The following is a 15906-nucleotide window of genomic DNA, read 5'->3' as shown; positions in this document are numbered from 1 at the left end:
TTATTTTTAGTAGACTGACCTTGTCAGACCCTGTCACCAATGCTCAGCTCTGTAAACAATGGTTATTTCCATATTCTAAGGGGGAATTATTAGTAATACGGGCACTAAAATTAGCCTAGAAAGTTCTAGCACATCACTATATACTGTACAGTCCTCAAAAATAATTTATCATACTGTTTCTAAAAAAAGGTACTAGGTTTGTTCTTTTGCTCTGTTCCCATATTGTGGAGCTGCACACGCGCACTTTGTCTAACAGTCTAAAAACACAAGAACTGAACTTCAAAATCACAATCACAGAGATGAAGTGGTGGAGTCCAGGACTTCCCGCCCATTGCACACTGTTGGAACATACGTGCTTGCAGAGGCTGCAAAACAAAATGAGATAGAAAACTCAGTTACATAGGCTGTACAGGTAAGGGCATAGAGAATCCCAGACACTGGTTACAATGAAGTGAAAAACTCATTTCAACTTGAAGTTAGAATTATGCTACATGGCTTAAGGCTGTAGTAAGGCAACTTTCTTAATATTTTCTGCCTAAGATTAGTTTGTGTCCTGGAATGTACTTCCACTCATGTCAACTCTTAAGAGAATTATAAGCATAATCATGGCTGGAAGCAGTCTCTGTGGAATTGAGAAGATTGTGGATAATCAATAAACTGGTTAAAATACAATGTGCTACACTGAAAGCTTTCTGCAATTTTCTTATAGCTTGTTAAATTATTTCTTGTTTTCAATACCTTTAATTAGTTTAGTTCTTTCTGGACAGAGATAACTCTTCCATGGTCCCATGAGTCATCTGTGAACTCAACAGCCTCAGAGGATGGTTTGATGTAATTTTATTGTTTAGGTTGCATAATCTTAGTGAAAACACTGGTGAAGGTTGGGGTGTCAAGAATTTCAATTTCTTAATAGTTCTCAGAAAGCATTCCAAAATGATGATGCCCTGGTTAATGCCAGTAGTGATAATAGTGTCACACTGTACACATTATGGGTATGTAGATTTATTGTTTTTATGGTAGTCTTACCAGATGCAATTTTAAACTATTAAAATACTGACAAAGCTTTGCTTTTATGTGAAACCTAGGTCTAGATTAATTGTATTTATTTTACTATATAAGGACAAAAGAAATGAATCCAATTCTCCTTGGGATGAAACCATGACATCAAGAGAGTAAGTTGATGTGGTGACTTGACTTTACCTCTAAGATCTCTCTGCATCCTTAGGCCTATGTGTGGGGACATACTTTGACTTGCAGAAGCTGATCTGCCTGACTACAGCCCAGATCAAACACACCTGTCATATGCCCAATTCTTAAAGAACATGTGAACTAAATTCATGCTAAAGTATATTCTTACTCCATAAAATTGCATTTTCACAGGAATTTCTCTATTAGATGATACAAAGAAATTGTGTGATTTGAGATTATGCATCATCCAATAGGAAAATTTTCACTATATTCTGGGCACTGAAGGTTTTGGGTGGTCTAGTACTAGAGAAACTAGAGATCATTCATATTTGTAATTTGCATACCAGTGTGAGGAAAACCTCTGAAATCCAGTATTTGTAGCTGCCTAAAATGACTGGAATCATATGAAATACTCTTTTGAGAATGTTTTCCTTTTAGCTTTGTTAGGACCATGCTCAATTTTCTTTCAAATATGACTCCATTAACAGGAAAAGAATGGTATAAGCTACATTTTCCGAACTGTCTACAATTAAGAATATTTTAACAGAGAGAGAGCCAGGAAAATACTTGATAGAAAATGGCTCACAAATAACTTTGTGAGTGAAGAGTTTAATTGATTCTTTCAAATCATTTTCATATGATTTATATAATCCCAGCATCATTAAAGCTGGATAAGGTATGATAAAGAGAAAAGGAAAGGAATGTTTAAAACCCAAATCAATGGAAATGTAGACAAGCACTGTATGACATCCAGAATGTGCTTTTTCTGCAGCCCTTGTATGCAGCAGTATATTTGGTGTCTTCAAATGGATGCTTACTACTGGGCATTTCAAAAATCAATGTCCAAAGCAGAACTCCCAGTTTTTTAACTTGTCGCACATAGCTTTCCTTTACTCAGTAAGTTTCCCACACCAGAAGTCTAAAATCAGTACTCTATTTTTTTTTTGTCCTTTCCCCACAGGTCAAACAACACCATCATCAGGCTCAACTAGTTCTATCTCTATATCCACCTATTTCATTGCTGCATCCATCACACTGCAACATTACCTTTATCCTGAGTATTGCAGCAGCCTGTATCACAGGCATCTTCACTAACACTCAGGTCTCCCAGTGATATATGTTCTCTTCAGCAGTGAGACCACAGTCAGCCTTGTGCATCACAGATCAACCGATCATGTATTGAAAATATGCAGAAAACTATGGGTCCTGAATATCTACAGACTTCCCTTGCATTGTTCCCTTAACAGCATAGTATAGCAATTATTCACATAGCATGTACATTGTATTATTACAAGTCATTTAGACATGATCTAAAGTATATGGGAGCATAGGCAAGCATGATACCATTTTATATGAGAGACATGAACATCTATGGATTTGGAAACCCACAAGGAAATGAAAATGATGGTCCTCTAACAATTGCCCTTTGTATTCCAAGGGGTGGCTATATTTCAAATACAAATCATTTACCAACAAGCCGCCAGTAGTTTGTCTTTAAATTCTCTCCCTTAGCCTAAGAAACCCAGTAGGATTTGGTCTATGCCTCTCTGTGTGTTCACTATATTCTGTACCTGTTCTCTCCCCTTTGCCTTTGTTGTCCAACAAGTTTGTTTCTTTGTAAAGGAACCAAGTTCCTTTACAGTAGCCTCTGGCTCTGCCAGGAATGTTCTTCTCTGTGATCATCACACATTTGGCTCCTCCTTGTTATCCACATCTGAAATTTCACCTTCTCAGAAAATCTGTCATCAGCCCACCGAATCTTAACAAGTTTCTTGCTGTCACACCATCCATTTTTAAAACATATTTTAGCCCGTTTGCTGCCTGACTTTTTCTTGCTTATTATTTTTTTGTTACAAGCTACACTACTGATCAGAAATATACAGCAGCATTAAGTGTCTTTTGCATTATTAATCTCTAGGGCTGGCCACAAAAAGATCTCGAAATATTTCCTGAATGATCATTTAAGAATATATTTTTCAAAGAACATGCAAGCCAATGGATGTTTTAAGAAAAGAAGGAAGTGGTCTGCTTTGGGAAGGAAGCTTTGTTTGGGGGGCAAGTAGGATTTTTTGCTTTCTCAAGTCACATTGAGGGAATGAGTATCAACTACCCTTGCAAAGAGAACTGAAGCAGGCTGCAAGCTTCCCATGGCAGGCATGCTGCCTCTGACATTTTGACTAATCCCTTTATCTTTTCCAGGATCAAGTTTTATTATTTCTGGGCAGGTTTTTCATTTTCTCAGATTGAGGAGGAGTGATGTGTCATGGGGATAAATCAAGGAGAACAAAGGGCTGGTGTGTATTCGTGTGAACCAGTCTAATACCCTCTCTACCTCCATTTCTTGACATTGAATCAGAAGCCTACTCTGCTATTCCCCTCCTCTTGTGGAACTTAATATAACGGTATTCTTTGATGTGCAATTTTAGAATTGATTTGTCTGCTTCATTCCAATTTCTTAAAAATTTTGACTAGGCAAGAACTGCAGTGGCTCCAAAAGTAGCTGCATGACTTAAAACTCATCTACATACACCCCATGGAGATCACGATGTAAGTTTATGGAACTTTGCACCTTCTACCTGCTCCATAAGGATGTTAAAGGGAATGGTTTATGTCAGAATGTCTAAATGCCTTGTGAGGGAGATAATACCAATTAAAGGTCTCCAAAGACATAACAGCAGCAAAAATACCTACAAATCTCTTTCTACAGGTACTTTCTGCCATAAGCACTCTTTAGTGTGTTGAAAGGAACTGTAACTGTGTTTTCCTGCCTTTTATTGTCTCATCTCTAGCTATTATCAGTGCTTTCTATTATGTAAAAAAATCCTCATTTTTGCATATGCTACTGAATATAGTAGAGGAAATTATTGTTCTATGAATTTGCTATCTCAATTACTTTGCTTTTAATAAATATTTCATGTGTGTCTTCCATATTGGTTCATCTGTTAGGCCCCAAGGTAGTAAAATATATGGAAGTGCAAAGAACTTGTGTAAGTGTGTGTGTGTGCGTGTGTGTGTGTGTGTGTGAGGGGCTTTCGCTCTTATTCTGATGAAATTCTCATGAGAATCTTTTAATGGTGTAAGTTTGGCCCATTTTCATAAGTGCGGTTAAGCAGATTTTTATAATCATCCTTTCTGTTGGAAATGTGATATGTACAGGCTTATTTTTGGCTTTGCTAGGGCTGGAGGGTGCAGAAGCTGTTAGTTACTCTAGGCCTAGGTGGGTGATTTTAGTCATTCAAAGTGAAAACTAAAGATAGTTGAAATAGATCCCCTAACTTTCACTATTGATCACAAAAGGGCAATTCACACATGAAAAGGCATGGTTTACTTAATAGATTTAGTGAAGCATTGGAGATCAATGCACCCAAGTGGCAGCTTTGTCTCGCTCTGTGAAATCCACTTCACTTGGAGTAGTAATGCTCAGATTGGTCAGGGTTTGGAGAAAATGGTTACTTTTTCTCAGGTAACTGGGCTATCAATCAATGCTAAACACATTTAATAGATTCTTGCAGGTTCCTAGTCTCATAATCTAGTGACTGAGACTTGTGCCTCAGAATCAGAGTTTTATTGTAACTTTGTAATACATCACACTCAAAAAATTTAAAACATTAGAAAAGAACAGACATTCCTGTCTTTCTCCATCTATTCCATTTCCTTACTCCTACTGGCCCCAAATAATTATTCCCAGAATATTTGCTTGTTTAGATATACTAGTATTACTGTAGTGGAATGCCTAAATATCAAGCAGCTGCATGTTGCCCAGCCTTCCTAGTTTGTTATGTAGATTGTTTTCTTATTAATCATCCTAATTTTACCTGTCCCATTTCAGAGGAATTTCATATGGTAATTAATGTTATCTGAGAAGATGGTGGTATTAAATACTCTGGTTAGTAGTCTTGCGATATCAGAGACGTCACAGAAAATGCATGATTAAGACAGATGTGCTGAGAATAGGGATGAATGCTTATAAACCTAGACCCTAAGGTAGATGGTAAATCCAGCCTGAGCTACATAGACTGTCTCAAAAAAACAGAAACAAGACATATGAACTGAAATTTTAGAAGTTGTTTCCTCTTTATGATTCAAGTAATGGTCTTTAGCTATTAACAATACATTGAGGTGAAATTTTATTTGATACCCTATGAAATAAAAGTGGACAGATCCAAGATCTAGTCTCTAAATAGTTTTGTATAGTTGGAACTATATGAAAAGAAAGATTTCTTCTTGTGACCTACAATACAACTTATTATAAAGTCTGGAGAAATGTCACTTAGTTTTAAACTATTTCATTTCCTGTTGCTACAGGATGTCTTTTCAATCATGTCTTTTTACTCTTTCCTCACTTTTGGATAAATTTGACATCCAGTAGATAACTGGTAAATGAAAGGATTCAATTGATTTTGTACTATTTTACTGATTCTGCATTTTTCCCACCCCATTAGCCAGGAACCTTCTTTTCTAACCAAATATGCATAGAAATTCATTGAAGGAGGAAAGCTCCTCATTCTGAGGCTCTAAGTAATGGGAGGTATATGCCTAGGGATCAAAGCTTGAAGCTGAAAGTGTTAAATGGTAATGAAGTTATGTCATGCATCAGTCTTCCTTTCTGATGGAATTATTCCCATTAGCTTCACCTTCAAATTATATACAGCTTCTAAGCACATTATGAGCCAGACCATACAGTAGCGATCCCTTTGCCTTCTACCTGTGTTATAGTCTTCCTGCAAAGTCACAATGATTCTCTGAAGGCCAGACTAGACTTGCTCTCTGATGAAACCTCCCTAGTGCTTTCCCACTTCTTTCAATTGAAAAGTGAATGTCTTTCCAATGACTTTCAAAGTTGTACATGATTTGCTTTATGTCTGCTCTCACTTTTGCCATATTCATTTTCTTCTAACCACACTGGCCTTGTTTGTGTCCTTCCCATAGCTGGCATGTACATCTGCTCTTTCCTCTGCTTAAAATATCTTTTTATCAGATTCACTTCCACCATTTCCTTCTTGTCTTGCAAAACTATAAAAAATGCTAATTCTTGCTATCCTCATTATGATTAACTTGCCCATTTATTAAATGACTTTCTCCACATCAGTTTTCAATACTTGATACATTATGCATTAGTTTGTTGGTTTGTGTTCGTCCACTGGCTCAGTAGGAATGACCAGCATCAAGAGTACAGATTTTCTTTTCTTCATGACCAGATTTATAAGTTTTTCATGTTCTGTAGAGACAGAAATTTCCCCATTTAGGAAATGAAAGGGAAAAAAGTTGAATACAATAAATTGATGTGTTAAGCCTTGTGGTGACTTTGTTCTAAGGTATTGAAGATATAAAACTAAAGAATGGACAATAGAGTATAAATGTATATTTTCTTTTTGAAGTTAGCATTACCACATAATTCTGAGCATGGCTCAATGTTCCAAAGAATATCTAACAAATTTAGTGTCATATGAAAATGTGTTTAACAATAGATCTTTCTCATATAATATTGAACTCCAGGAAATCTGTTGTATCCTTTTCAAATATGTAGCACAGAGGGTGGAATATGCATTGTCAATTCAAGAAAGTAGTACTTGCTTTTAGAGGATCATATAATGAGTGAAAGAATGTTTTTAACGGAAACATGTAGCCAGGCACTACTAGTAACATCCTATTATTTATCTTTATCAAATTACATTTGTCGGAAAGCATTGTGAATAGCTCTGTGTAATAGTCTATTATGGAAAAGAATTTTACCATTGAACATAACATATATGGAGGAAACACAAGTGGAAACCATGTTGATAGAATGAGATTCATTCTGGTGTGGAACTCCAAAAACTTTTAACTTAACAAAATAATTGATTTTAATAGATGCTAAGATTTTCATGGTCAGAATAGTCACTGAGCTGAATTTTGTAACTGGGCTGAGGCAAACTTAAGAGAAGCTAAGGGAATCATCTAGCAGTATTTGAGAGTGTTATTTATGACTTCAGTTTCCAAATTCCTTAAATATCTTATAGCTAGGGCCCTGTTTTTCTCTCTTGGAAATGTAGTTATTAGAATAAATGATCCTTAGCCAGCCTTTCCAGCTCCAGTTTCCGTGGTCTCTGTTATTATAGAAAGTGGACTCTATTTGCTTGGGGAAAACCTAGCAAATGATGGGACATAAAGGGAAAATAATTGAAAGGTTGGAAAATATTTGTGAGACATGTCAAATGGCAATGCTAAATAGAGGAAGGGAAATCCTCTAATACTTGTAAGGTTTCCTGTTATGCCTGGGGACTATTCTCCAATTACTAATGAGAGAGAAAGTAAAAAAAAATGGAGTCAGATTCTTGGGAATGTTGTGGGCTTTTTAAAGGGGAAAAATGGATTGACATTGATGTGAGTTGGATCTATTTGATATGTTCTGCCTAGAAGCAGAAGGTTTAACTCTCTAAATGCTCTATGCTCCCCCTCCTTGTCCACTGAAGATATATGTTCATAATATACTCTTCCTTGTGGTGAGGAAGACTGTAATTTCAGTGTGTGTTACAAAATAACTTGTTAATTTTCTTGTCCAGGCTCATACATAGTGTCATTATGAGACTCCCCGAACTCGTAGTGTAGGCAAATGATGCTATTTTTCTGTACTTACAATATAGAGAAGAAATGGATACTATTTTTTCTTTTATAAAGTCATGTTTAGCCTTCTGCAATAGCTTGATCTCTGCTTACTAGGGTGTCTTCAAAGGCTTGGTCTGAGCACATAGTCTTGGGTACATGTGTCTGTTTCTGTTGCTGGAGCTCCAGAAATCAATCATATCATGACTTTGGAAGACTATTCAAATGATATATTTTATATCATCATGTTCACTTTATAATGTGAAAAGTCTTTGTAATAAAAACAATTTTATTAGTTGAGATTGAGCAGTTCATACATCACTCACCCAAACCGGTGACTTTCTGAGTAAGGAAACATCAATCTCCATCTGTCTATATCTCCACAGGGACCCAGATCTTTGCATCATTAGTTAGAAGAAGCCTCTTGGCTGATCATAATGATAATGACATATACATTTGAATGATAGCTATGAGCAAGAGAAACACAATCCCCATAGGACTAAATCTGAGTACATAATAATTCTGAGGGCACTTTATTGCTAACCCATATCCCGAAATTATACTAATCCCAACCATATGAATGCCAACCTTCTGGCCTCAATGGCTCCTATAGGGTTTTATGCAGCATAACCTCATGTCTATATCCTTCAATTTTATGTAGTCACTCTTGCATTCCCATCATACATTCTTGATTGCCTATCCTTAGGAACCAGCTCTGAGGATCTCCTTTGCTTCTAAGCAGAACAAAATAGAGAATGGCCTCTCTTCATCTGAGTACAAAAGATTTTTCATGAAGTATGTGGGTGTGGGGACAGCATTGCAAGGATGAGTTAGGATGCTGTGGCCTCAGTTATGTTGGCCTTATTTTCAGTAAATAGTTACTGGGTGGTCAGGTGCTTCTGTTCTGGAAATGCCTTCCTGGGAGTGAATGATCTGGAGTGAGAATGCAGCTCGAAAGCTAAAGTCATCATGTGGCAACAGACGAGTGAATAACAGTCTCTGTGAAGCCAGTGCCTGCTTCTCCTCTGATGGTCATGTGAAAGGACCTCTCTGTCCTGCATTATTAGTGGTTGATACACTCAAAGGTGTGTTGTGATGGGGTTCCTAGAAGGCTTTCCATAGACAGCAGGTGATTATCAATTATAAGCCAGATTTCTAGTCTTTGCCCCAGATGACAGGAATCAGAATATCCTTAAGTATCCATTTGAAATATCCATTTCAAAGTTATTATTATTAGTAGTATTATTAGGTATAGAAACATTTCGAAACTGTTGACGTGGTCATAGTTACTGGGAAAGAGTTTAAGGTTTCATTCATTTTTATTCTAATTTCCATTGTATATAATTAATCAGACATAGCTTGCATTTCTATTTTGTTCATAGTAACTGAAAACATTGTTCTAATGGTGAGTTTTCTAAGATTTCCTCTGCCATGTTCCTTTGTCTATGCCTGCTTCTGAGGTTGGCCTTGCTTTTCCATACTTTGGGGGAAACTTCTTAGCATTAAGGACCCATACTAATGCTTTTTTTTCTATTAATCACCTCAGCAGCTGCCAAGAGGCAACCAAGGCTCCCAAGTGATATATCTACCAGAGAATGAACTGGAAATTAATGTGACAATTCTAAGCCACTTAATCCCTGAAAAGAGTAAAGGACTAGACTAGGATTTGGAGAATATAGCCTTATAAAAATATCCACAAATAAATTGAGAAATAGTCTCTTTCCCCTTGAATCTGGGCAGGCTCTATCACAGAATGTTTAAGTATATATAGTACCAGTAATTGAGTATGAGTTTCTTGTCCAGGTCAATATTCATTTCCATGCCCATGGAGCCCATAGGCTTATGGCCAAGGGGCCAAGAAAAAAGTAAAATTGTAAGAAGTCCTCAAAATCAGCTCAGTCTCAACAGAAAACCATGAACCATGCCTTGTGAAGCAAATGAACAGCCAAGCCCAGCCACTTTAATTCATGATGGACAAAACCATGAAAAAGCTACTTAGATTATGGTGAATTTTGTTATGCAGGAGTAAATAAGTTTGTGTACTTATCTTTTTTTTTTTTGCCAGTCCTGGGGCTTGGACTCAGGGCCTGAGTACTGTCCCTGGCTTCTTTTTGCTCAATGCTAGCTCTCTGCCACTTGCGCCACAGCGCCACCTCTGGCCATTTTCTGTATATGTGGTGCTCTGAAATTGAACCCAGGGCTTCATGTATGCGAGGCAAGCACTCTTGCCACTAGGCCATATCCCCAGCCCCTGTGTACTTATCTTAGACTACCCATATCTATATATGGCATTCTTTTTTACATCTGGACAGTGTAAGTCCAATGTCAGTCAAAATCAGTATGTAATCTATACAGTCTTTAAATCATCTCCAGATTACTTATACTGCTAATGTAATGTAATGCTATAGACATAGTTGTCATACTTTATTTTAGGGCATAGTGACAAGAAAAATTATTATGTAATACTGTCCAGTATAGATATAACGTTTGCATTTGGTTAAATTAGACTCTTTGAAACATATAAATACAGAGGGTTGACTGTACAATTCTAAGAAAAACCTATGGTCTGCTTAATGAAATCAGAGTAGTTTAAAGGTTTTTTTTTATACTTTTTATAAGTCAACATATTCTCTAGTATCTTGGAAGGAAATGGATATGAACTTAGTTGAATATGTAATGGAGGAAGTGAGTACTAAGATAGTAAATGAATGACTTAAAGGCAGTATGTCAGTAGCATGTTCACACATAGAAATGGTTCTTACAGACCTGAGACTTCCAGATTTCGTTGATTGTGATTCACAGTAATAAATATATTTGATCTAAAACTGGTCTGACTATCTACCCCTATCTATCTATCTATCTATCTATCTATCTATCTATCTATCTATCTATCTATCTATCATGTACCATCTTCATAATTTACCTTGTATGACTTAGCTTTGTTGCATATAACTGTACCCTAAGCTATTTGATAATTCTCTTTTCTTTTTGAAAAATGCTGGTCAAACATGGTAAATAAATTTAATGACCCATTAATGTGTTTTTCTCTACAGTATGCAAAACAGTGCCCTAGATACTAAGCTCCATGGTCTAGGGACATTGTCTTAGTCATTATAGTATACACAGTGCTTGATTGAAATGGGAAAATTTTTAATGCAAGTCAGGAAATACAAGGTCAACTCTTGACTCTTAAATCATTATGCATCCTTGAGAAGTAACTTCGATTCTCAATATTCTTATCTATAAAATAGAGCTTGTGATATGTGGTTCTCATGGGTATAAAATGAACCCACGAATATAAAAATACTTTGAATAAATTAGACAGTATTATAAATACTAGATGAGTATGTTTGTTGCTTACATATTTTGAAATGCATGGGGATATCATGCAAACTCTTCATTCTATTTTATAATATTGTTCATTGACTTGAATTAATTAGATTAATACTGATGAAATAATGAGGGCTGAATTTATTCTTTCTTTAAAGAAAGAGAATTTATTTAAAATTTCACTTATTGAAATAGCCCAGTGACAAACAGTTTAAACAGGTCTGTTGTGCCTACAGAACGATAATTTTGTGTAAATGGTAATTCTGAATTTCTGAAGGGAATTGAGCAGAGTACCCTTGTTATGCCTTCCAGAATTATCGATACTAGATATTAGTATTAGAAAATGCTGCCATTTCTGGACACAAAGGTCTGGTTTGAACAGGTTTGTGAAGACTTACTGACATCATTAAATTGTTCCAATAACCACAAAAGGCTCTGGTTTTACCCCCGCTATCACTGTATCTGATCTTAGTACTCTGAATACTGTATATACTGGTATTAGAACTAGGGAAGAGAAAGGGAATGTCAAAATCAAGGGACAAAGGTTAAAAAGACAAATGACTCCAAAAGCAATACTTACAAAATCATTTGGTGTAAACCATCTGAACAACTCATGGGGGGGGGGGGAGAGGGAAAGAGGGAGGGGAGGAAATGAGGGAGGAGGTAACAAGTTGTACAAGAAATGTACCCAGTGCCTTACATATGAAACTGTAACCCCTCTGTACATCACTTTGATAATAAATAAATAATTATCCAGGAAAGAAAAAGGCTTTGAACTGTTAACAGGGCCCAGAGGGTAACACGTCTTTCCTGGATTTGTGTCATCTTCCCTTTGTTTATCCTGTGACACCACAAAGAACAACAACCATATATCATGGGAATTCCCCCCAGCTTGCATTCTGGAAGCAGCATTATAGGATGCAGTGATTAGATGCACTGGATTTGAAATCAGATGTATTGACCCTAAAACCAAATTCAGGCACTATAAAAATGTGACCTTGATTGTGTTTCTTTACCTCAAAGCATTTGAACATAAAGAAATATAGAGTGCGTGCGCCTCCCCACCCCCACAGAGCACAATGCCCAGCATATAGTAAACTCTCATAAAATAGGAACAATCCTTCCTATTAGCTATTGTTGTTTCTTATTATTTATTGGCAGTTCTTTCTTGTTTGGACTATTAGCTGTTGTAATTGGCTACTGATGAAGAGATCTGTTTACTTAAAAACTATGCATGTTTCTCATGTTTTGACAGGTCTTCTCATATCCTGAGATTCGACCATTGTAAAATCTAGGAATTTAGCTGGAAAAACAGTAAGTCTTCATCCTACAGCTGCTTACAAATGAGGAGCTATGATATCTATAGTGCCTCACTGAGCGCATACTCCCAGGCTGTTAGTCTTGCCTCTGTTTTCTTGGTGGGGAGTGTGGGGGGGGGTGGGTTAGGGAAGAGTAGCTCTGCCAAAATCTTAGTTGAAAAAATTGGGGCACTAATGTGATTGCTCACTCTGTGATGCTGAGCTATTTTGAAAATCCCTTTAAGGCAAAATTGTGAAGCAGTCATTTGTCTCTGTCACTTCCTGCCTCCCTCACTTCTGTAGCTCCACTCCCCTACTGTCCTTTCACCCTTTCTTCAGTGAATCCTTCCTAATGCACACTATAAATTCACTGAACATGGCTTTAAGGGACTCTACCCTTCAGGTATATTTGTGCTTTACAAAAAAAACTTGAAAGAATTAAATCACAGTTTCTTTAAAAGGGTGTTTCAGACATTTGCAAGCCAGTAGGAGAGAGATCTTTGGACTGGAGCAGTATCTTAGCATCCTTCAGTTCACTCTCACTTCTTATATGGTTCTCAGCTGAAAAAAAAAATACCCTGTCATTAAAACAGAAGATGTGTTGCAGCATTTTCTGAGGTGTGTTTTACAGGACAATTTTGGCCAAATGCTTTAAAGTCTGAAGAAATGAGTGATTTTCTTGCTGTAAAAGTTCTAACACATTAAAGGAAGATCCTTTAGACTTCAAGGAGGTGTGTGTGTAGGAGGGAGTCTCTTCCATCTAATTTGATCAGGTTTCCCTTTTCATTTTTCCGATGGACCTCCCCCAGTCTCTGTGTCATATAGAACGCACCTTACTAAACACCAATATCATCCAATCCTCGAGTCATAGGAGTACACTGAGGCCAGTAATCCAGTGTTATTATGACCTCGCACAAGGTGCCCCATGCAAGTGATTGTAGAACAAGATTAGGTTATTTAGAGTCGAAAACCATAATTATAAGTTGAATGTTTTCTTTCTTGCTGTATTTTACATAGACACTTTGACTTTTCTGCCTTACACTATATCCTCAGTGCCAGCCTAGTAACTGTCAAGAGCTTTGTGAATTAATTAGTACTTCTTAAAGTTATATGGAGATGGTTTATGGAGACAGACTTGTGCTGTCTGTTTCTGTCAGCCTGGTTTTCACTGTGATGCTATGAGTGAAAGGGTCAGTGACAAGTTGTATACTTACACTGAGAGTATGTGGTCCCTGTTCCGCTGACACTGAACCTATTGAGGTGCAGTCTGTGTGTTACCACATTCTTCTGGGGTTGGAATAGGACAATGTGAACTTTGGGGGCAAACAAACAGCCCAAGACCACGAAGCCACTCAGGCTAACGGAGATGCACATGGTTGTCGTTTGTACCTGTAAGAGAAGATCAGCTAGTTAAGTGTCCAGCTGTAGATTCAGTAAGGTAGTCACCTAAAGAGAGCTCTGAAATACGACTCAGCAGAATCCTATAATCACTTATAATTGTGTTCTTATTATGGCTACATCAATACAGTAATTAAATTGGATCTTCTGCGTTGGGGATATTCGCGGAAGCTGTGTAGGATGTCTAAGTGAGCACCACTTGTGTGGGTTGCTCCTGAATGCTTTCCAAGACTTTTCATGCATTTTGTTTATTTTCTTTAAGTTTGTATGAAGATGTTTATACAGAACCACTGAAATCAGAATCCTAAGTAGGGAAACAAATATTCAGTGATGAAATGGCCAGAATACTGATGTTTTCAGTGAGTGAACCTGGCTTGATTCTTAAGAACGAATTTGGCTTTGAACATTTTCTATGTCTTTTCCTGCTGGAGGCTTTATTAATCCACAATTGATTTCTCTACTCAATATTTGGGGGGGGCATAATAACCTTTTTGTTTTATTATTTCTTTTATATATTTTGTTGACATCTCTTTGGAATTTGATAGCATTATTTATTTACCATGAACCTTAGTGTTTTCTAGGTTTGCAAAATTCAACCTTCACAGAATTTTCATTCTCTCTGTCTGCTTTGTTAGTATACCTTAGAATTAGGATATGTTCTCCTTTCTCATTCTTTTGCCCTTACTGTCCATAATCTCATATTTTATTACTTGTCCCGGCTCTGGTTCCTATAAATTTGCTGGAAAATTTCACACTGGTCTCTATATGTTTTATTACTTTCAATACAAGGAAATAGGAACTATTTCTTATATCAGATTTGTAAGCACTTGGTATAGATCCTCAAAGATACATTGGTACTCTAGAATAATTTAGGATTTTTTTCCTCTTCTCAAACCTTTTAGGCAAATTCTATTACCAAATAACATAACTTTCAATGCTCTAAAATTTTTGACCTTCCTCTCTAATCAAGGACAATTTAAGACCAAGTAATTGGAGAAGTCACATGACTACAAAACTTTAGAATGTTTCAGTTTTATTTATTTATTTATTTACTTATTATTTTTTGAGACAGGGCCTTTCTAAGCTAGACTTGAACTCATGATCCTTCTGCCATTACCTCCCAAATGCTGGGGTTACTGGTGTACATTATCATTTATGTCTGTTAATCCTGTTTTAAATATTTTGGCTCTTCTTGTAATGTAATTCTAGCTGTAGTAATTGTACTTTATCTGTGAAAAGCATATCCATCTTCTTATTTAAAGTTCTTGTCCTTTTTTTTGCCAGTCCTGGGGCTTGAACTCAGGACCTGGGCACTGTCCTTGAGCTTCTTTTGCTCAAGGCTAGCTAGTGCTCTATCATGTAAGCCACAAAACTACTTCCATCTTTTTCTGTTTATGTGGTATGGTACTGAGGAATTGAACCCAGGGCTTCATATATGCTAGGCAAGCACTCTACCACTAAGCCACATTACCAGCATAAAGTTCTTGTCTTCTTTATTCCAATACCTTTCACACTTGGGCTCTCAATTACAGGTTTCTTTATTCATTACCAAATTCTCAAAAAAAAAAAACCAAAACCCCAAAACCAAACACGCTACTCTGAAATTCTCTAATGTAAGAGCAATGATAAAGCTGGTATAACTTGTTTTGTACACATATTGGTAATATGTTAGCCCTGTCTTCTTTCTTCCTCAGATTTGACTATGAAATCAATATGAAAACCATCATATATCATAGTATTGGAGTGGGAATAAGACAAATTTAAATGTGCAGAATTTCAAGGAAAACTTCTCTGAAAACATTTCCTTACTGCTTCAAGCTCCCCACACACTTTTAGACATTCCAAGCAAAGAGGAGAGGGAGGCTATTTGTAAGATATCCTGGAAAATCAACTGTACCATACTGTCCTTTCAAGCCTAGTAAAGAGCGCTTTACTGTGGCTGTTCCCCAGAAATATTTGCATCTCCACAAGCTACAGGTGTTGTGGATTGAGCTTCGTTTCTGAGAAGTTGTGAAAATTCTCATTCTTTTAATAGCATCACACAGAAACTCACTACTATATTGAGGCAGTGTTTGTTCTCCAAGACTTTATTAAAGCAAAGGATATTTGC

At 36.7% G+C, this 15906-nt stretch overlaps 1 protein-coding gene across 1 annotated transcript in view; it reads right to left on the bottom strand.

The window, feature by feature from the left end:
• Grm3 (glutamate metabotropic receptor 3) overlaps positions 1-15906 on the bottom strand; it is an 83143-nt gene continuing 67237 nt past the window's right edge. The window contains exons 4-5 of the mRNA XM_048337880.1: positions 13613-13787; positions 1-365 (exon numbers count right to left, since the gene is read on the bottom strand). Coding sequence (XP_048193837.1) covers positions 292-365; positions 13613-13787 — 249 coding nt within the window. The 3' untranslated portion in view covers positions 1-291. The remainder of the gene's footprint in view (positions 366-13612; positions 13788-15906) is intronic.

The sequence above is a fragment of the Perognathus longimembris genome, chromosome 2 (genome assembly GCF_023159225.1).
Source record: "Perognathus longimembris pacificus isolate PPM17 chromosome 2, ASM2315922v1, whole genome shotgun sequence".
NCBI classification, from domain to species: Eukaryota; Metazoa; Chordata; class Mammalia; order Rodentia; family Heteromyidae; genus Perognathus; species Perognathus longimembris.
The sequence above is the reverse complement of the archived record's forward strand: the minus strand, read 5'-3'. Positions and strand labels throughout refer to the sequence as shown.